This window comes from Neofelis nebulosa, chromosome 3 (genome assembly GCF_028018385.1).
Source record: "Neofelis nebulosa isolate mNeoNeb1 chromosome 3, mNeoNeb1.pri, whole genome shotgun sequence".
NCBI classification, from domain to species: Eukaryota; Metazoa; Chordata; class Mammalia; order Carnivora; family Felidae; genus Neofelis; species Neofelis nebulosa.
The window spans coordinates 4,428,232-4,451,993 of NC_080784.1; the positions used below are offsets into that span (position 1 = coordinate 4,428,232).

The 23,762-nt window shown below is 40.8% G+C and overlaps 1 protein-coding gene across 5 annotated transcripts in view; it reads right to left on the bottom strand.

Moving 5' to 3' along the window:
* Positions 1-23,762, bottom strand: part of CSMD1 (CUB and Sushi multiple domains 1) — a 2,016,488-nt gene that overhangs the window by 1,023,508 nt on the left and 969,218 nt on the right. For all 5 annotated transcript variants that reach the window (XM_058719853.1, XM_058719852.1, XM_058719850.1 and 2 more), the window contains one exon: positions 11,852-12,046. In XM_058719853.1, the coding sequence (XP_058575836.1) occupies positions 11,852-12,046 (195 nt within the window). The remainder of the gene's footprint in view (positions 1-11,851; positions 12,047-23,762) is intronic.

The following is a 23,762-nucleotide window of genomic DNA, read 5'->3' on the forward strand; positions in this document are numbered from 1 at the left end:
CAGAGTCTCTGCCATGTCAGGGAATTCGATTCCTTATCCGCAAACTATAAATATTCACCTCACAATTATTGGACAGCATAACATAGTATATGTAAATTTTATAATATGACACCTGCCCCAGAGGATTTTAATCTAAATAAAATGTTTAGCCATGCTATCTCAACTTCCTCATTGCTTTCTTTCTTGAGTATCTCATAGTTACCTAAAAAGATTCCATTGGCTAGAAATAGAAAATAAAGTAAGAATAATTATTGGCCAACCACCTCTCAAATGTTTTGTATCTTGCCTCAACTGCCTCCCAAGGTGGTTCTTCTTGGGGCCAGAGAACTTTCTCTGTGCACCAATATTGCGCCACTACTCGGGGGCACCTGCCAAGTCTTGCCTTTGTGCCCAAGGATGGGGGATTGTTGGGAGGGCAGATGAGGGGTGGGGTTCTGTGAAGGATCTAAAACTGCAGGGAAGAAAGAAGAAAGAGGTATGGACCAACTTAATACAAAGAAATTCTTCCCCTGGAGTAGGAAGCCCACTTGAGAAAACAGACCACTGTCTGCTTTGTTTTCTCTAAGGTTGACTTACTCTGTAAAGAAATAGCTTCAGCAAATCATATTTAGCCTTTGAAATAAAACGGGAGAAAGACCTTACAGCCAAACAGTCCTCTATGGGCTTAAAGCTCTCTTGAACTAAGCTTACACATCAATTTTTTTTCATTTGCTACGCACGGTAGTCACTCCGGCAAGCAGTTTTAGTCAGTGTTTGGCTTAAATCATTTGTACACCCACAGAAAATACCGAGACCAACTGCCACCTTTCCCTTCTGGCATCTGACTACCTTTATTTTTCTCTGTTCTGGGCACATGACCTCTGAATGGCCTACGGGGTCTGTGAGACACCTTCCTGTCCTGCACGTAGGAGGAGGAGTAAGAGGAGAGCACTGAATGAGCCCCCTGTCGTCTCTACAGGGGGGACATCAACTGACCTGTTAACAGTCCTGATAGCCCATCTCCAGACAAGCCATGTTCTCCCTGGCCCTTCCATTTTTCAGGGCTCAGGCACACAGTTCTCAAGAAGAAATGTTTGTTTAATTTAAATTCAAATATTTGTTTCCAGATGATAACTGAGATTCTTTTAAAGACGTTTATTTCTCTTGTAAATTGGAAGGGAATGGGCACGGCATCATAGGGGCAAATGGCATAAAATGCCTGGGTTCAGATTCTGCCTCTCCCAGTTAACCGCCGTGTGACCTCAGAAAAGTCACGTCTTGCCTTCGTGCCTGAGACTGTAAGAAACAAGACCAGTGGTAACATAGAACTTGAACAGTGATCTTGAATATTAAATACAAGAATATATATAAGGCACATAAACAGGGCTTGTCATCTGGTAATTGATAGTGGCTTCACCACCATCATATCTTTTTCTTAAGCTTTGCAATTTTAGTGACCAAACTGAAATATCTATCATTGGATAACAAATGCTACTCTATTTGCTCCTTATTCAGATACTTTGAATTTGATTGATCATTCCCTTCAGAAAAAAAGAATCTAGAAAGGATTTACACCTGGACTATTGTTAAATCTATATATTCTATACCGTCATGCTAGGCATATGCATTTGTGTATCAACGGGCATGGTGTATGTGTAACATTGGTCTTGTCATTGCATCCTGACAGTGACAAGTAAAATATAATGACCTGTTTCTACATCGACTAAGCCTTCAGCAGCTACTTAATTTCCTCTTGGTCTGAGTCTCTGTTCATTCATTTTCTCTCATTAAATCAGCCTGAGACATTAAAAAAATATATTCCAAAGAATATCAACGATGCATTAAAAACCCTTTAAGCAGGGAGATCCTTAAGCAGGATCTCCCTGAGATCCTGGAGTTCACATGAATTTACTTTTAGATTGTTTGCCATGGGCTTCATTCACTTCGTTCCAAAATCTGAAGTTGTTTTCAAGACGGGAAGCAGGGTGGGGGGGTGCGGAAATAGGATCGGTAATTATAATAATTAGAATTTACAGAATTTCACTATGCCAGGTCTTTGCTAAGCTTTTTTTTAAAATTTTGTTTTAACATTTACTTATTATTGAGAGACAGAGAGACACAGAGCATGAGCAGGGGAGGGGTAGAGAGGGGGGGGGGGACACAGAATCCAAAGCAGGCTTCAGGCTCTGAGCTGTCAGCACAGAGCCTGACGTGGAGCTCGAACCCACAAACTGCGAGATCACGACCTGAGCCGAAGTTGGTCGCTCAACCAACTGAACCCCCCAGGCACCCCTTTGCTGAGCTTTCCACCTGGATTCTCTCACTTAATCTTTACCACAGGCATATGAAATAGGTATATTACACAGAGAAGGAGATTCAGAGCAGAGAGATAAAGTAAGTTTGGCCAAAGTCACAGCACACAAATAGTGAGTGGGATTTGCACCCAGGAAGCAAGCACTGCAGAGCCTATAAACATTTATGTGCTAAACACTTTGCAAGGTGCTTAGCGTATGTCATCACATTTAACCCTCATACTAATACATTTTTTCAAAATACTTAGCATTTCCTATATATACTTCTATGTAGAGATTGAGTAAGTGGCCTCTGGAGCTAAGCTGCTGGGTCCAACCTCACCTGTAGTGCTCTGTCTTTGTGAACATCTCACTGTAGTACATACAATAGTTCACAGGTGGAGAAGAACTCTAGGAAAGGCATGTAATGTGCTTCCAGCAACATAGATCATGGGTGCTAGGCCCCGGAATTAAATCTAGTTCTTGCCCTCCCTAGAATGTGTCTTTTTTTCTTGCATACTTTTTGAGTTGTACATGCACCAAAGAGCTTCCAATTCTTTGCTTACCCAACAGTTACCTTGCCCATTCTTCAAAGTTCCCCATACCCTTCAATCCTCAGACCCCAGCGTCATTTGTTCCAAAAGTAAGACAGTGTCTGAAATGAGATTCCTTTTGAGAAACCTTTTTGGATTAATCAAGAGCCAGCTCACTCTTATCTCTTGCCTAAACTAATTTTAAAAATAGACTCCACTTTCCGATACCATTCAGCTCAAATCTGTTTCAGCAAAATGGCTGAGAAGTTGAAGGAAGAATTCCAATCAGTCTATGACAGAGTATACTCAGACCCATTTTCTTATGAGTCCTTATCATAAACCTACATCTATATATTGAATCGACATCATAAGTGAAAATGAAACCCACTTAGTGCCAGAACTCCACATGCATTAACAATTGGTGTGGAAGGGACAAAGAATACTAAAATTCCTCTGCCTGTGAAATCTGAGCCATTTGAAATAGTAGCCCCTAGCCTAAGAGGCGAATGAGAACTTGGAACGTGGCTGTTTCACACCGAGGTATGTTGTACCTGTAAAGTGCACACCAGGTTCTGAAGAATTGTATGAAAAAATGCAAAGTACTTCATTCATATTTTATATTGATTATGTGTTCAAATGGTCATCTTTGGACTATGTTGGGTTAAGAAAATGTATTATTAGTTTTACCTGTTTCTTTTTACTTTATAAGTGTAGTTATTAGGAACTTTTAATTACATGGTGGGCTCAGGCTTCTGGGTTGCATCACATTCTAGTGGAAAACACTGTTCTAAATCCTGAGAAATTGGCTATTATGAGGCAGGTGGCAGCTGAATGACCCCTTAAGCCCTGCCTGGGGGGGTGACTATCATGGCCCATGCCAGCTCCCTCACACATGGTGAGGATGCTTGGGGCTACAACCAGGCTCACCTCAAACAGGTGCATCTGTGGCATTTTCCCACACCATGTGCATTATTCTTCTCCCTGAGAAGATGATGAATTATGAAAATAGTATCTTCCTTCAAAAAATGTTTCACTTGTGTTTCCTTTCTTAGAAACCTCTCCATTTTCTCTATTGACATATGCCTGGAAAAATTATTTTTTTTTTAGTTCGAGACAAACTTTTCAGTCACAAACTTCAAAAGGCACTCACCTACTTTGTGTGTGTGTGTGTGTGTGTGTGTGTGTGTGTGTTTGCATGTGCATACATGTGGACAGAGAGAGAGAAAATATATTTCAGCAGAAGCCAATAATATGCTTAAAGTAATGAAACAATGCTTTAACAATTTTGGGAAGATATGTTTTCCACATACAGCTTTATACTCAGCTATAATATCCATCCATGTGGATGCATAAAAGGACATTTGTGGGCACACTGAGGCTTAAGGGATTTTCCTCAGAAGAAACAGTTTTAGACAGCTTATCTGGGGTGAAACACGGAGAAAGGAAGATGCTGGATTAGGAAAGAGTGGGGTAGTGAAGAACAGCCCTAGGAGCCAGTGTAGAGCCCTCTTGAGGGACAGTACAGGGAGAGGGGAGAATGGGGTTGGGGAAATGAAGGCAATGGAGCTACTGACAAAGCAATGGAAGTCCAGGATTCTGGGGACAGTAGCAACTAGACACTTCAGGAACAGTTGTATGTGGAACAAGAAGCAGTTGAGTTTGAGAGAAAGTCCGTGACCTTCAGAATGAAGAACAAAGTTTGTTCCTAGTAACAACCAGAAGAAGCATAAAGTAGAAGACATGTGGATTATAGTGACACAACTTAAATTTTATTAATCCACAAGGGAAAGAAAAGATAACTCAAAATTTTAGGACCAATGGAAGGCAGTCATTGCATGAACGAGCCAGCCATTTACTGAATCTGTTTTTTCCTTCTTCCCGACTTTATAGCTGATCCAATTCCTAGCTTCCCTTCCAATTAAGTATGAACAGAATGGCTGTGTCTAATCAACACAAGGCACATGCAGGGACCTGCTCACACAGACTCCAGCACTGTCCTCCCTCTGCCAAATGGATGGAGACAAGGCTGCAAACTGAAAGTCAGATACAGAAGTCTGCAAATTACCACCAGTATCAGAATCAACTGCCAGTCAGAAACAATCATTTGGGGTTTAACATGAGCACACAATATTTGTGTTTAAGCCTGCTGATATGACATTAACTAAACAAGCTATACGAGATAGCCTTGGTCCAAATGTGAAACAGAAGTAATTATGGCATTATTATGAATAATTGAGGCTGAGAAAGAACTCATCTGAACTCTGAGCGGCACAGGGAGTGAGATATTGGATTTCAGAGGAGGCAGTCTAATTACAGACATAATACTTATGTGGAGAAAAATATTTACACAGTTATAATAATATGAATGTTGTTTACTGCTTTTCAGCCTTTAGACAAATTAAGAAGGACTTAATTAAGATTATAACATAAAATATAAATGTTAATAATTTTGATATTGCAAAAGTTCTATTACAGCCGAGAGAATACAGAAGGAGGAAATGATCAGAAGATACACCAGAAAGAGGGAGGCCAGCCTAATTATTCTCTGTCAATGCTGTGTCTCCCATAACCCCCATAAAGCCTCACCTGGTCTTTGACTTCTGGGTCTGGCCCTGTTTCTATCATTTTTGCACCTCAGAAACCAACTCTGGGAACAGATTGCAGTGGCCACGAAGGGACCCTAAGACAGAGAGGACTTGGTGGGAGTGAGGATGCTGGATCTGAGCCTCTACCAGCTCGCAAACGGGGGTGGACGGCCAGCCCAAAGCCAGAACCAGGATGCTCTTGAGATGCGGGCTTACACCTGAGCCAAAAGAGCCAGGCTCCAAAGAGCACCAATGAGCTGCCCCAGTTGCCTGCTACCGTCAACCAATCAGGACGAGGCCCTTCCAGCCAATCAGGATGAAGCACCTCCTCCCCCTTCCCTCTTTAACCTGTTGGGTGGGAGCTGGAATGCTCCCTACATAAGCTCCGCCCCTGCAGTATTTGGAGGGGCCAGCCAAGCTGCTGTGTGTTAGCTTTCTCTCTTTAGCTCAAGCTGTAGTCCCAGTAAAGCCTTGCCTGTGCCTTCGGGAGGGAGGGGGGAAAAAAAGGTATACTGTGTATTATTTATTTATTTTTTTTGATTTCTAATGTTTATTTTAGAAAGAGAGAGAGGGCAGAGTGTGAGCGAGGGAGGGGTAGAGAGAGAGGGAGACACAGAATCTGAAGCAGGCTGCAGGCTCTGAGCTGTCAGCACAGAGCCCAACGTGGGGCTGGAACCCGTGAACCGTGAGATCATGACCTGAGCTGAAGTCGGATGCTCAACCGACTGAGCCACGCAGTGCCCCTGTATTATCTAATTTTTTAAAGATAATATACATAAATCTAAAATTGGGATAAACAAGACACAGTAGATGGAAGTAATGGAAGTATGTTCATACTCAAAGCAAGATGTGAATTAAAAATAATAAAAGTTAAACAATAAAACTGATTAAGAACAGTATAAGAAGTTATAATGAGGGGTGCCTGGGTGGCTCAGTCGGTTGAGCGTCCGACTTCGGCTCAGGTCATGATCTCACGGTTCGTGAGTTCGAGCCCCACATCGGGCTCTGGGCTGACAGCTCAGAGCCTGGAGCCTGTTTCCGATTCTGTGTCTCCCTCTCTCTCTGCCCCTCCCCCATTCATGCTCTGTCTCTCTCTGTCTCAAAAATAAATAAACATTAAAAAAAAAAAAAAGAAGTTATAATGATAACAAAAATAGGTAAACGGTATCAGAATATCTGTGGCACAAAAGTATGGTAGTTTCGATGGGCTGTTTCTTTTCACAGCAATCCCTTTACTATTGCTTTTTTTTTTTTTTAATTATGTGCATAGGCCACTTATATTAAATTTTAGTAAAAGTAGGATGATATATCAACTGTCTTGTTCTAATGTCTAAGTCATAAATTTACAACCTATGTCAGCACCATTTAAAACGTCCTTACCTTTATTACAAGAAAAATATTGCTTTCCCTGCCTACATTCAAGGTGATTAGAGATACAAACAGGTTCATGAATTTATGGACTTCGGCATATTTACAAATTGAAAGTGTATAACTATGACTTTTTGGAGAGTTTTTTCAAGTTTATTTTATTTACTTTTTGAGAGAGAGAGAGAAGGAGAGCGAGAGAGAAAGAGAGAATATATCCCAAGCAGGGGCCATGCTGTTGGTGCAGAGCCCAATGGAGGGCTTGAAGTCACAAATGGTGAAATCAAAACCTGAACTGAAATCACGAGTCGGCTGCTTAATTGACGGAGCCACTGAGGTGACCCTACAACTATGATCTTTAAATGCTTTTCTATAGCAGTTCACAGGAGTTGTGCACAAAATAGAGGCTAACCTATGAAGTGCAGACTACAAAACAAACAAACAAACAAACAAACAAACAAACAAACAACGTTATTTAGGACAGCTTGTGATTGGGAATGTCCAGAGCTATGACTTCTAGGGATCTCTGCTCTGTAATGTTAAGAAGTATTTTGTGAAGCACTTTGCAAATACAAAGTGTTCTGTCATTGGAAGCATTAAGGTGCATCAGAGCCGATGCTTGGGGAAGCAAGAGAATGCATCTCTGGAGTGGACTAGTGTTTGCTTGGAGCTGGCTTATTTCAAATAGCATATGCCTGATGCAACTGTCCTATAGTTTATGCTTTGCACAAACTATCCTAATCTCTTCCAGGCCCAGCCAGAGCTCATGTCCCCAAATGTCCCTTATGTCTACATATTCCCTTTGTGGTTGGATTCCTAGATTTAGGCAGCTGGTGTAAGTTCACACTGATACTTAAAAAATGAAGTCCAGAGTCAGAGAGTTGCAGGGTCTAAAGAGAGGTGGGAAAGGAGGGACTTACCCACCTCATTCTGGACTCACATGACATAAGGATCACCTCTACCTGAGGGTTCTTTGGATCAGATCATTGTTTCTTAAGGAGGAGCATTTCCTGAATGCAGCTCCTTACCTACTTCCTTTCTACCTTCTTGTATGATCATGCCATAAATCTGGAGACAACTTCTGGTCGTTCAGTTTGCATTCAAGAAGAATCCCTCCTCTTTTGGATTTCATACTCTGTGGCCCTCCAGGGTCCTGGGGACCTAAGTAATTTGTCATATAACCTGGGCCCTCATGTTATAGCCTATTTTATTTAATAAAACAGTAGGGGAAGCTGAAAGCAAATTGAGAAGGCACTCCAATCCTGAGCTGAGAGCATCTGTTATTGGATCTCTGAGTTGCCTTTGATATTTCTCCTCTAAATGTCCACCGTAGCTGAACACACAGGAACAGCAAATCTTTGCAAAGATTCCAGGAGCAACAGGCAATAATGAAATAGAATTAAAGAAGATCTAGACATTAAGTTGAAAACTCTAGGATAAATGAAGAAGACTGATCTATGATAGCTCCAGAAGAACAATATCTAAAGTCTCATCCTGAGGAGAAGTCAGTTTGATGCTGGGCTCCCATTCAGAGGAAGAGCTGGCTGGCCTCCCATTTTATTATGTATTGATTTTATTAAATAGATGATTCTATCATTTTTACTTAACGAGTATCACGTGACTCTAGAAATGATACACACCTTTAAGTGCCATTGTTCAGGTTAAAGGCTGCCACTTGGAGTTCTATATACATTTTTCAACACCAGCGAAAAGTCATTGTAATGGGATCATAGTGGTGTTACCGTTAACATCGCTATCAATCCTCCAGCAATTCCCAGAACTAAATAACTAGAATGTTGGGGAAGCAGAAAATATACTCATTTAATTTTTATAAATTATCTAAACCCACTTTCCTGAAATTCATTTATGTCTCTCCTAGATATGCTACATCTACACATTTATAAGAATTAGATCATTGATTTCTTTTTCCTTATGATTCAGTTATCCAATTCAATGACAAACTGTGATGCAGCCTTCAAACTCATTTCATAAAATAATTATATCTAATTTAATGCCCTTTGGAATGCTACTAGCCCAAGCACTGGGAAAAGCAAAATGTAAGCAAAATGCAATAATCTGTAATAGAGGAGAAAAAATATTTATCCTGATAAAAGCATCTTAATATTGGTGGAATTTAATAAATTGGCGACAGAATAAGAATGGTTATGAGCTTACAGTTATATTAACTTTGACTTTAAAAAGGCTTATAATTGTGGAATTAGTAAGGACCCTTCAGTTAAGAAGAAAACTCCTTGGGGGAGTGTGGGCAAGAAACAAGCTGTCACGGCAACTGCTAATATTTATTTTTGCATTTCCAAACAAATATTAATTATTTGCTTCTCAACATGTTTCTATACCTCTGTTAAGTTCTTGAATGGGAGAAACAGGTAAAGCAGTGAGGGGAAGTAGCTGTAGACTATGCTAAATTTTAAGGTAGAGAGGAATCAAGGATATAGTTACGACGTTTGTATGACTAGAGACTATCACCAGGGAGGAGTTCAAGAAAAAATATTAAGACATTATGTTTAGATATAAACTAGCAACAAAATAAATGCTACAGACAAAAGGACTTTTTTAAAAAGCAATCTCAAAAGAGGCTGCAATGTAAGGAATGACAGAAATTTGGACGTGAGTGTGAACTTGAAAACTTAGTAGATTTACGGCCATAGGGGAGATAAACATAGCAGGATAAAAGAGCAAAATTGTGGAATTAAGCGTGGAGTGGTATGTCAGGAAGGAATTCTTTGGGAAAACCACCCTGGTTTTTAGGGTTTACCAATTTCTGTGACACAAACTGCCCCACCACCCCCCCCCGCCCCAGCCATGGTATGAGGAATGCAGAGCAAAAGAGATGATACAGTCAGTGGCTTTGAGAAAAGCCAGCACCAGTCAGCCCTGACACAACATCACATGTGGGGAGAAACACTTTAAGTCTGTGTCTGAGAACACGGACAGATGGCATTTACAGTCCAGTTAAGCCAGGGTTATCATGAGGCACGTTGGCAGCCATGTTGAAGAGTTGGCTCTCCATTCCTCTGGAATCACTGATGGGGTCTGGTTGAGAGAGAAAGGGGTGAGGAAGACGTGTTTCTTGGAAAGAAGGAGTAGCGAGTAGAATGTCTGATGGAGGCTGAGATTCTGTGCATGGAGCTCATTTAGCCAACTTGAAGTGGGTCTGGGTGAAAAGAAAACAAGAAAGCTAACTGGAACAGTGTAGTAGGACAGGAAACAGAGGTTAGCAAAAGACAGTGAGAAAGGAAAAAGCTGGCATACAGGGAATAATAGAACAAAGCTGGAGTAGCTCCATTGTTTCTCCAGAGTGGATGGGAACAATGGTGGGGACAAGGAAGAAAGCATATATTTAGGAGATACAAGTGGTATCCTTAAATGGGATCCATTAGTTGAGGAGAACTGGTGAAAAAACAAGGGAAATGGGACAAAGGTCTGGATTTTGAGTATGTCGCTCTTTTGACAAGATGGAAAATAACAGCCCTAAGAAGAAAGAGAGAGTAAGAGAGACAACAGACTTCAGAAACACACATTGAAATAAGCATGTCCAGAGGAAAAACAGACACTTGGAACAGATAACTTTCCTGGTGTGATTTTCTCTAGGGAAGAGGAAGAATTTGCTAAACCTGAACGCCATCAGCTACGAGCTAGAACACCTTGAGCAAGTCACATTCCTTAACCTTGGACCCCTCAGCCGCAAAATGAGTCTTTAATAAAGTACCTATTTGAGACGATGAAACGTGGAAAGTCATGCCTGGTCCATCATAAGCTATCGGTAGGTACTAGCTCCCAGCAGGAGTGAGGTAACTGTGGCAGCAATATGCCATCATCCCGTAATTAGCATCAGGGAGATCTTAGGAGACCACAATATTTAACAGAAAAAATTTTTTTAAAGAGGGGCGCCTGTCTGGCTCAGTTGGTTGAGCTTCTGACTTTGGCTCAGGTCATGATCTCACGCTCTATGAGTTCGAGCCCCGTGTCGGGCTCTGTGCTGACAGCTCAGAGCCTGAAGCCTGCTTTGGATTCTGTGTCTCCCTCTCTCTCTGACCCTCCCCCGTTCATGCTCTGTCTCTCTCTGTCTGAAAAATAAATAAACATTAACATTTTTTTTTAATTTTTAAAGAAAACGTTCATTAAATAACAGAGGCTAAACTATAAGCATTCCGATGATAACTGAACGCTGCCCTACGCGACTTGTAGCCGACGCTGTGAATTTGGACTCATGCTGGAGAGCACGGATTAGAAGCCAGACTTGGGTGAATCTTCAGATGTCACATGCAAACTGTCCCTGGAACCTTTTGAAAACAAAAATTCTGTTTCTTCATCTGTTAAATGAGCGTCTGTGCTTACCATTCCCACGGCTGTTTTGAGCATTAAATGGTATGATCCAAGTACAGCGCTCAGCACGTTTTCTGGCTTCACATCCAGGCCGTAATAAATGTTGGCCACGCTTTTATTTTTGAAACCCTGTGATGAGTTTTTCTCGGGAAAGTCAGAACTTGAGAGTGACAGTAGGCTCTTTCCTAAAGTTAATGGATCAGTAAAGTAGTGTTATGGAAAAGGTTAAAAATTGCAGGGCATCAGGAAAGTAATTCTAACCTTGCCCCCAAATCATGCCGCTGAACATTTGGATAGAGTGTGTTCCTTCATGATCAACTTATTTGAAAGGTATAAGAGTGTTCAAAAAGTCTTTAAAAGGTATAATTTAATTATCAAGTGGTGCCTGTCATTTTTAATGAGAACAAAATGTAAAAAAGGAGCCGTCCAATCAAGAAGGACATAAATGTGCACGGTAAATCTTAGCATGCTATGACAGCAAGTGATAACATTATGCAGAAAGCCATAGAATGTGAGAAACAGAACGAAGAAAAATTCGGATGTTTAAGGAACACATGTAAATTTCTTATCAGCTTTACAGAGCCCAGTGATGGCTTCCTGGGTTACATGTAACATTGACTTCTAGGAACAGAATAAGCTGGCATGGTAAGACCCAGCAGGATGCGAATTCTTTTTGTTTACTGGAAACTTATTCCATCAGTACCAAAACCTTAGTCTGGGTTCACGACACATGTGGTCATATGGTACGTACCCCTGCAAAATGGAGCTGGAAAGTCCCAGGAAGCACCATTCCCAGGGCTGACGATGCAGGTCAGAATCGCATGGCCTTCCAAGATATAGCCAGAGAGACAGCTGTACCGGATTTTGTCTCCTATGTTGAATCTTGTGCCATGGAGAACTCCTTTCAGTATCTCCCCAGGATTTCCACATGTATGGCTGGGTAAAACTATTAAAAGAGAAATAGGAGAGAGACAGAAAAGTGAGAGATTTTTCTGGTGAGATCAACTTATCGCCCAAAGCCTGCACTGCATTTGAACTATTCAGATTAGCAAAGCTAACGCAAAACCATTTTCATCTTCCCTGAAAAAATAGAGAAAATGTATTCTTTTTTTTAATCACGTCTGCCATTTAACCCTTTATAAGAGTATTTTAAAAGTATAAATAAATGCAGTTTGAGAAGACGCAGAAATACAGTTCTGCGTACAGTGTTGTAGACGATGTCTACATTATTTTTCTAATTATGAGATTCTCCAGTCTCACGGAGTTGGCAGACAGATAACACGGTAGGATATGGACAGCTATCCGAAATACAGCGTGGATGAATATTCATGCCATATTTATCTTCACTCCTTTAGGACCAGCACAACCAAATACACATCACTAATCGATGTTAGTTGACATTTTATGGATAAATCACTGAATTAAAGAATAAATGGAAAATTTCATTCATGAATCTGTTAGGCTTAAAAATGCACCACTTGTATATTCCAACTTATCTGTTAGGTTCATGCATTTATAGTGTCTGATTCACAACAAAGTTTTAGCCATCAGTTTTGACAAATCAAGTATTATATTCATTTGCTTGTCAGTAAGAAAGCCTCGATTCCGTTCTTTCTTGACCTGCTCGCTTTTTATGTGGATAGGATACTCTGCCTGAGAATTCAACTGCCTTGAAACCTCACCGATAGGAGATCATTCCATACTCCGAACATAATTTCCAACCTAGGTGATTCACTATTAGGTTACATGGGTGAAGTTGATGACTGTTGGTTATGGTCTATATCTTTCTGGTTTAAATTTCGCATCTGACCAGTAAGTCAGAGCTATCATGATGTAGTGAAACAAATCAAGGAGACTATCACTTAAAAAAGAAATGAGTTCCAAAAAAACATTTCCAATAAACAAATTTGATTATTTTATGTGTCTATCCTTCTTTTTTTAACATGGACATTGGAAGTGTATTTTGGTATATATGTATAAATATTGCAATATACTCTGTTTTCTTTGGTTGAAAAATGGAGAAATAAAACTTTCCCAGTGAATGGAGAGGAAATTTAAGTGATTTCCAAAATTATTTCTACTAAAAAATTACTTAAATGTGTATAAAATAAGCTTAGAGAAACACTTAGAAAACAACCATTACCACTTAGATATTTAATATCGACATGTTTACGAAATCACTGCCTACATAGTCAAAGGGTTCTCAGTTCTAGTTTTTAAAAAATAGTTTGTGAAACCAGTCTACAGAAACCTCTTTAACACAATAGAAAATAGTTCACTATGATCCACAATATTCTTTGTTGTCTTTTATAAAAAAGAAAGTCTGTATTTAATTCCACATTCACTATCGCTAAGTCAAGGGGTATTTTTAAAATGTTCTTTAAAAAGACTGTTTGGCATTTAACTGTCTCTGGCTTTTCTAAGGTAGAAATGATTTCAGTTCATAACTCAGGATGCCTGCCCTCCGACAGAAGCTAGGGATCTGACAGCCAGAGACAGGCAAGGCAGGGCTGAATTTTTACCATCAATGGAGAGAGAGAGGTAGGGGTGGGGGAACTATGTACATATGAATGCTTTCGGTGTTTTCCTTCCTTGTCCATGAATATTCAGAATTAACAAATCCTTCCTTGCCATTTTTTCAAGGGCCTTTATTATTTTCATTAAATGCTAAGACTTATTAGAAGATACATATTCACTTTAGATTGTGTCCAGAAAATGGTCTCCCCGAAGCCAAGAATTATCAGTGTAAATCTGTCAAAAAATTTTAACATCAGCTTTTACACGTGACTGCTTTCAGAACTGGAAAAACCAAATGAGCTATTCTGAAAGTTGAATGTGGCCTGTACAACTTTTCTATCCATTTGTCTATTAAAAACAGCAAGAAATCATTTTTAACGATTAGCTTTTGCACAGATAACATAATTGACTTTTGTACAGAAAGACCACAGTAACCAAAGTACAATAGGAAAGAGATCACACGATGTGGCTGCTGCATGAACAAACACCATTCTGTATTATCTGTGTAATACCCATTTACTACATTTAAAGAAATGTGAAATGCCTTATGTAAAACTTGACTGTGCACTGATAATTGCTGGGAAGTGTATAATTGCATGGACTTTGAAATGCTTAAGAGAAACAAAAAGAAAAATCATTCCTGAAAATAAGGATCTCCCCAAGCAGACTTCTGAAAAGAAAACACCCATGCCTTAAAACTTTTAACAGAGTCTAATGGAACACTTGGAAACAAATGATGAAATTCAGGAAGGAAATAATTTTGGCCATTCTAGATCATCAAGCTAAGAGAGCTATATTTAATAGGATACAATGCAGATGTTAAAAAGTATTGACTGCCAAAGGAAAAAAATCACAGTAGGTGGACGATGTATCGTGCCCAGAATGCACATCACATCTCAAATAGCACAGAAGACGTAAGGGATCTTCCTCAGGTGCGGGGGTCAGGCTTCCAGGGAGAGCAGTGACTACGGTGCCGCTCATGCCCATCAAAGCCCTGTGCAGAGATGGGCATCTCTGCCTCCCCTTCTGTCAACTGTTCCCAGGCACCTTAGACATCTCCTTTTTTGTTCCTGTCTACAGATTTGTCTTTATTTTAACATCTTGACAATTGCATTCAAATTCAGAAAACGTTCACCCAACGCGTATTATTTGCACAGCCTTGTTTTCAACCAACACCAAAATGGAACGGAAAGAGAATGGGATTTAAGACTCTTCTTTTGCTCTCTTATTAGCTCTGTTAATCTACCAAAAACGTGCCTTCATCAGTATTTATTTCACGGGGCACAGTGTGAGGATTGAACGAGCCAATGCAGGTCTCAAAATACCCACTCTGTGTGACTCTACCATTGGATTACATTCCAACTGACCACCTCCCATTTAGACCTGGAATTGCCCTTACATCTGTGTCTATATGGTGTCTAGAATAATGTCCAGCTCTCAGCAGGAACTTGCTAAATCTATATTTGCTCAATCAAGTGCTAAATATGAATATGAATGCAGTGTACCTCATGTATTCTTCTAGATCTATGTACGACTAAGAGTCACAGTTTGTAGCCTGATGGAAACAGAAAAAAGCAAATGAGTTTTCAAGAACCAACTGAATGAGGTGACATTTCAGAAACAATGAATCAGCAACAAATTGTCACTTTAAGCCACTTTTCTCCCGATTTAGCTAAAAATGTAAACAGGATGCAGAGGCTTAAAATGAATTAACATTTTATAAGGCAAAATAACTTAGCAAATGGGAAAAAGTGATTAAAAACTAACTTTTAAGGTTTAAAGTCACTGGTTGGTGGGACAATATTATAAGTTTATGATTTGGGGAATTTGGGGAATAATTTATGATTTTAGGGAAAAATATTAAAGTTTTAATGTGAACAATTGCAACACGCAAATAGAAAAAGTTGAAGATGAATTCAAATATTAACTTCCAGTTTCAAAGAAAACAGCAAAAATGCACATATTATAAAAACATTTTCAAGTTCATTAAGCCATTATCAAAAACCCTCAATTGTGAAAAAAAAATGGATGAAAATAATTATAGCTGTATGCAAAGATTTAAGACAAAGAGATGTAAAACTTGCCAAAGATCCAGGGGCTGGGAAAAACTAATGTAAAATAAACTCAACCCGAATGGCATTTCTGCCAATTTCATTTTAACTAATTTTTTACCCAGTTTCCCTGAAGATCATGAATGTCCCTTTGTGTCTCCCATGGTAATGAGTACACATTAAGTATTTAGTAAATACTTATTGAATTGACTTGAACTCTAATTTTAATTCCCTTAAATCCTCCCTTGAAGTCATTTGCACTCTTTCCCATGGATGATTTAAGAAAGAAATTCTTATTTGGGTAATGGGAATTCAGCACCCAGTGCATACATTTGGTAATGGGAAAGCGTTTTCTTGAAAGGCGCTCAGGGCACAGTTCCTTCTTCCCATGGCAGACCTCATTCCACCAGATCTCATGAAGCCAAGTTTGTATACCCAGGGCTTGAAGCACGGGTTGTCATTCTAATTACCCTCATGGAAATTCCCTCCATAACGCTCTTGATTTGGCAAGTGCATATGGTCACAACTCAGTGACCTCATTAGGCTATCACGTCAACCTTTAACCCAACTGTTTAAATGATGAAATGGATGTCATATCAAATCCTCTTCCAGAAGAAAAGCGAAAACATGATGCCAAAATAAAGTACGGCATTAATATTCATTATGGATGGACAAAAGACTAGTGAACAGAAGTCTGAAATTCATCAGAAGAGAGGCAGCATTTTTCACAGCCTGTGCACAACCAATGAAATTTCACTGGGCACGATCATTTGGAAACCAGGTCCCAGAGGGTAAATGTCAGGCTCTTTGTTTACACTTTGCCTTTCCTGGACTCTCACTGCAGCTCAAGGAAATAAAACTTCAAATACCCACCTGACACACAACACTTGAAATGTAAACTAATGATAAGAGATGTGCCTGTCTGCGGACTGTGTGCTCTGCAACATCCCCCTCCCCCCCACCCCCGACCACAGACTTTGGGAAGGGTTAGAAAAATATGGTTATATGGGGCGCCTGGGTGGCTCAGTCGGTTAAGCGGCCGACTTCGGCTCAGGTCACGATCTCGCGGTCCGTGAGTTCGACCCCCTCGTCGGGCTCTGTGCTGACAGCTCAGAGCCTGGAGCCTGTTTCAGATTCTGTGTCTCCCTCTCTCTGACTCTCCCCCGTTCATGCTCTGTCTCTGTCTCAAAAATAAATAAACATTAAAAAAAAAATTAAAAAAAAAAAAGAAAAATATGGTTATATAATTTTCAGAAACCCTTTAAAAATCAGATTTCCAAGTCTTGAAACCTGACATCTATTCTTGGTACAGACTCTCAAAATCATTGGCAGAGTCTGAAACAAGAAGATGGAGAGACCGTAGTTACATGTCTCAAAGATCATGAGGATTTCCCGGTAGGCAGTGACGAATGCTTTCTGCTTCTAAAGTCACGGTCTTCATGGTGGAGGTGAGATACTGCATGAACACCATTACTTTGAAAAGTGACAGAAGCTATAACAGGAGAATTAAAAAAGGGTGTGAGAGTTAGGTATATTTAAAAGTGGTAAGATTTGGCCAAATTAGAGTGGAAAGTTCATCTCTAAACAAGGGAAGTAGTCAAATATGTCTGTAGCAAGGAAAGTCTATCGCGCGGGTTATGGGAAAGGGATGGGCTATCAGACAGACTTGTGCTTCTCCTTCAGAAACAGACTGTTCAGTTTTGGACAAATTACCCAAATCTCAGTTTCCATGTCTTGACAGGGGGGCAGGAGGGATGAAAATCAAAGCGACTGATGGGTATGTGTGAAACATAAATGAAACAATGCAGATTGAACAGCTACCAGCACAATTGGGACAGAATGAATGATCGATAATACATTTACAATTCTTATTTTCCCAATTCTAAAGCACCATGGAAACTTTTAGGGAAATAATGGAAGTTTTAAAATTACAGTGGTTCTAATATATACCAGCTTCAGAAACAATAAAGCTAGAAAAAAGTCTGTGTGTGCGGTGTCAATATCATGTCTAAAATGGGAACATGGTTATTAAAATGGAGAGCCAAGGAGAAAGACATCCCAGTTCTATTTGAAGCCATATTAATTCTACCTATTATTCATGTTTTATTATAGTAGTAATACTCATATGGCACACACTATGAACTAGACACTGTTTTAAGAGGTAAACACACACACACACACACACACACACAGACACACACACACACACATACAGTATGTATGAAATAAATACTATTATTATCCTGTTTTTATAGAGCAGGAAACTGTGGCCAAGAGAAGTTAAGTAATTTCTTCATGGCCACACAGCCGGTAAATACTGGTGGTAGGATTTGCACGTAGTGGATCCAGAATTTCTACCCTTCAGACTACAATAAACTTTCTTACGAGCAGGTCAACATCAAAAGAAATAATGAAGATAAAATGTCTTTACATCCCTAGTGTTCTCAATGGAGCTATGTTTGATATAACAACATAGGTTATTATATCACTTAACTCTCTGCAATGGACCCTTTCATGGCCTTCTATTTTTAAGTCAAAGGCAGATGTTGTCTAAACTGCACTAATCTGGAGCCGGAACAGCTGGGCCTTTGCCATCCTAAACAACACAGGCATTGATTCAGGTAGAAGTTACTACAAAACGATGACACAAAAACCCCCGACAGATCAAGAGTTACCTATTGAGGAGGAAGCAGCAACCTTAGGAAGAACTTATAGATGGTGACTCAGCAAAAGAGAATGCATAAATATGAACATGACGGCTGATGATGCAACGTAATAAATTTAGTTCTGAGCATATTATGCTTTTTGTTTTAATCTTTTTCAAGTTTTTAAATGTTTACTTATTTTTTGAGGGAGAAAGAGAGACAGAGTGTGAACAGGGAAGGGGCAGAAAGAGGGAGACACAGAATCCAAAGCAGGTTCCAGACTCTGAGCTGTCAGCACAGAGCCCGACGGGGGGCTTGAACTCACGAACCATGAGATCATGACTTGAGCTGAAGTTGGATGCCCCAGCACTTTTTGTTTTAAATCTGTGCAGTGTGTCTATTTGCATACCCTAGAGTCCACAAGAAAAGGACTACAAATACTGCTAAGTTTCTTCTGACTGGAATAACAGCAGTGGAAGGAGCTGAAGGAAAAGAGGCTGGGAGCCCAGAGTTAAATCCTGTAGACTAACGCCCAAAATTAGGGAATCAGGCAAACAGTCATTCAACTCAAAAGAAAAATGACCCAAAGTTAAGAGTCAGACCACGCAGAGAGCCCAGTAGTCAAGCTTAGAAACAGTCATGGAAAAATGGATGCCTGGTAATATCGAAGGTTGAAAAGTCATCGTAAGTGATTGACATACGAAGAGCATAGCAATAAGGAACAACACAAGATGTACTTTTCAATTGTCCTGGAATTTTCAAAGAGGAAATGATGCATACATTATCAGGTAACTGCGCATATACTCAAGCCACATGGTACATTAGGGACATGGTCATTAACTTGTAAATCATTTTTAAAAAAAATTAATATTTATTCACTTTTGAAAGGTAGGGGGCAGAGAGAGAGAGAGAGAGAGAGAGAGAGAGAGAGAGAGAGAGAGAGAGAGAATCCCAAGTAGGCTCTACACTGCCAGTGCAGGGTGCAGTGTGGGACTCGATCCCACCAACTGTAAGATTGTGACCTGACCCAAAATCAAGAGTTGGTGCTTGACCCACTGAGCTACCTAGATGCCCCAACCTGTAAATTATTTTTAAGGCCATTTTTCTTTCTTCTTCCAAAAAGTGAAGTTTATAATCAATAAATGGATGTTCAATCAGTTGCAAGTGTCTGAATATTTATGTAAAGCTAAGGTGAAGGTAGTTCTAACATCTGCAAAGGAAATGTAAACAAATACGATCACAAGTCCTCTTAGATGTTGGCTTCAAGAGCAAGGAAACTAGAAACCACTCAAAAACTGCTCAGAAAGAACTCATCCCTGTGTCAAATACCACTCTGATGGTGCTCTAGCACATGCTATTCACTCAATGAGGATGACGCCATCCTTTCCAGAGGTTAAATGCCACATTAAATACCATGAGGTGTGGTGAACACATTGAATTAGATCGATTCTAGGAAACAGCTCCAAATTTGTTCTTGGTCATGGCTCATTTGGTAATTCCAGTAAATAAGGATTGAAAACTCACTAGAGCATTTCCTCACTTGGCCAGGGTGGTGTATCAAGGGTTGGATTTCCCTTCCTGTCTTAATCCAGTTAAATTAAAAAAAAAAAAGTCTATATCTATGGAAAAATAAAAGGGCTCTCAAAGCATTGGATATCATGCTGTGCTGGGACATGATCCCTGAGAGATGGGAAATAAATGACAGAGTGTCTACAATTTCTCCAGACTTACCGTCTGGAGAGAGTTGCAGGCCCAAGGCACGGGGCAGGGGGACCCAGGCTGGGCCAGCAGTCTCCACGAATGAGGACAGAGGTGGGGGAGGGGTAGTCAAGGAAACTAAAAGTCAGGGCACGGAGGGAGGACCCCACAGACCCACAGAGGGCCCTGTTGCGTCCGTCCGAGGTGAGTACTGACCTGTTTATGTCAGGGACACTACCCAAGGCTAGTGAAAGTGTTACTGAAAAATCATAGACAAGAGTGCTCATAATTCTCCCGGGGCTTAGAAGACTTCCTCTTCCAGGGTCAGAGCAGAAACTTCATCGCTCAGTGGGCAGAAAACGGAGTCCTGAGAAGGCTAGAACGTCAGTAGTGGAGAAAAAGATCATTGTGAAGTAAAGTGCTGCATGACCCTTATTAGAAATCTTACGAGCACAAGCTCAGAGGAGGGAGAGGCTAGTGAGGCATCTAGCACTGCCTGTCACGGTCACTGCACCTGCAGGACCCAATCTGCAGAGACCTTAGGTGAGTGACCATCTACTTAAAATTGTCGCCCCAGACTCTCGACTTGCCTCAGCCTTCATCCAGCCTTCAAAAGCAATCTCCTTAAGGACGAGTTACAAGAAACGCAGCTACATTCAAGAAGTAAGCTCAAGAATGTTTTTGAGACTATGAAAATAGGCCGCAGCCACCAAAATAAGATTCACCAGGTCTGTTGTCCAACCAAGAATTACCAAGCTTGCAAGAAAGCAAGGAAATACAGTTCATAATGAGGAAAACAAAAATTAGCCAGAAACGACACAGAGGGTTCCATTAGTAGGTGATATTAAAACTAGTATATTAACTGTATCCCGTGTGCACAAGTAAGTAAAGATTGGACATGTTAACTAGACATAGGCAAGGCATGTAGAGATGGTGACATTGGATTAAAGAATAAAACCAAAGGCACCCTGACTTCAAGACACACACTCGGAATACAAATACACAAGCAGATAGAAGCAAAGTGTTGGGGAACATGACTGAACGAACAGTAACGTTAATTAAAAACACGCTCAAGTTGCTGGGGTGCCTGGGTAGCTTAGTCAGTTAAGCATCTGATTTCGGCTCAGGTCACGATCTCACGGTTCGTCAGTTCGAGCCCCGCATCGGGCTCTGTGCTGACAGCTGGGAGCCTGGAGCCTGCTTCGGATTCTGTGTCTCCCTCTCTCTCTGCCCCTCCCCTCCTCTTACTCTGTCCCTCTTTTTCTTTCTCTCTCTCCCTCTCAAAAATAAACATTGAGAAAAAAAATTTTTTTAAATGCTCAAGTTGCTATGTTAATAGTACACACAACAGTTTTAATGCAAGGAAGGGACGGAGAAGCTTATTTCATAATGACAGAAGTGTGAACATAATAATCCTAAGAATGTGTGAGCTTAATAAGAAAGCTTCAAAACACATGATGTAAATACTGATAGACCTGCAAGAGGGGCGCGTGGGTGGCTCAGCTGGTTACGAATCCATCTTTGGCTCAGGTCATGATCTTGCGGTTCCTGAGTTTGAGCCCCGCATTGGGCTGTCTGCTGTGAGCACAGAGCCTGCTTCAGATCCTCTGTCTCCCTCTCTCTCTTCACCTACTTGCTCACACTCCCTCTCTCTTTCTCAAAAACTAATAAACATTAAAAAAAAGAACTACAAGAAAACAAATGGATAAACCCCCAATTACAGTTGGAGATTTCCACACCAGTCTTGCAACTGAAAGAACCAGTCTACAGAAAATCGAGAGATAGCAGACTTGAACAGCCCTATCCATCACCTTATAATAAGATAAGGGATATTTGAAAATATTTGAGCTAGACTGACATGGTAAAAAAGCATGGTGTTTAGGGTGCATCAAAAACTATGCTCAGGTGGAAATTTATAGCATACAACATTTATAACCTAAAAGAAGAAAGATCGAGAACAAATCTCTTTAGGTCTCCAGCATGAGTAGCCTGAAAAGGAAAAAAACCAATGAACCCAAAGAAATAAACACTGAAGACAAAAGCAGGCATTATCCCTCAATAGTGTTGTTAAAAAACAATGTCAATATATTTCACGCCCCCTCCTCCAAGCAGTCCTCACTGCGTCCCAAGTTGTTGTTATTAGCGATGAGGCCCCAAATGTGCTGAGGCCACAAACCCCACTGAGAGGTGGCTCGCAGTCTGGGAGGTAGCACATGAGGACTCAAGTGGCTTCAGAACCCGCGTAGAAGCTCATACCAAGTTCGGAGAGAGGAAGCAGGATCTGTGAATGTCTGAACCAAAGAAGCATCGTAAAAGAGGAAAAGCATCTATCTCCCTGTCCGTGTCCATCTCTGTGTCTGCCTCCATCTCCAGACTTCTGGAAAGGAGCTGCAAACAGGCCAAACAAGAAGTGTGGAGACAGGAAACGCTTTGGCGGCAGAGGTTCTGGAAAGCACTCGCTCGTGCAGCTGGTCTGCAGGGGCCGCTAGGTGGACATCAAGAAAAGTCGGAACGAACACAGACTGGTCACACTGGAGTTATGGAAGCCTGGATGAATTTCACCGGCTTACCAGTGGCGGGCTGTAGGTGACGGTGCACATTTATTTCAGGGTTCCCAATTACAGATTTAATTATGAAAAATAATAATGGTGACCACTGCTAGGCATCGTGTCAGCACTCAGATGCCTTACATGCTGCCGCTAATCCTCACAACTCTCCCAGAGAGGCATCGTTAAACCCAACCTTATCTGTAAAGAAGGTGCGACCAGGGTGGCTCAGTCGGTTAAGTATCTAACTCTTTTTTTTTTTTTTTAATTTTTTTTTCAACGTTTTTAATTTATTTTTGGGACAGAGAGAGACAGAGCATGAACGGGGGAGGGGCAGAGAGAGAGGGAGACACAGAATCGGAAACAGGCTCCAGGCTCTGAGCCATCAGCCCAGAGCCCGACGCGGGGCTCGAACTCACGGACCGCGAGATCGTGACCTGGCTGAAGTCGGACGCTTAACCGACTGCGCCACCCAGGCGCCCCTAAGTATCTAACTCTTGATTTCAGCTCATGATCTCACAGTTCATGGGTTTGAGCCCTGCTTCAGGCTCTGCGCTGACAGTGTGGAACCTGCTCGTGATTCTCTCTCTCTCTTGCTCTCGCTCTCTCTGCCCCGCCCCTCCTGTACGCACTCTCTCTCCCAAAATAAATAATCTTAAAAAAAAAAGTTTTAAGGAGGTGAGAGCAGAGAGGCTAAGGGAACACAGCTGTACCCACAGCTTTGTGAACCCTAGACTGTTTCCATCGCATGACAGTGTCACAGTTGTGTTGATATAATTGAAAAGCTTTTAAATTAAAAAAAAAAAACAAAAAAACGTAATGTTAGAAATAATTTGGGGATAGCTTAAAGGAAAAAACAAGCTGGAGATCCAGAAACTGGGTCCTTGTTCTGTCTTGCCCGTTGTGTCTCCCTTTGCGATATCCTATTTCTGTGTTCATCTTAATAGTGACACACACGAGGATAGGCAGGTGACTCTCCCATTGTAAAAGTTGAGGATTTTGCGCAGCTGCCAGTATTTCAAAGGCATCTAAGTTCTGATGGCTTTCTCAACACTTCTTCCCGCAAATTGAAAAATGTGAATACCAAGGGGAAAATCTGAGAGAGCGTCTTTGAACATTAATGCAAAACGTAAAGATTAAACAGAATGTGTTTCTTATTTATCATTTCCTTAGTAGGGTATGGTCTTAAGCCACAGAAAAACCCA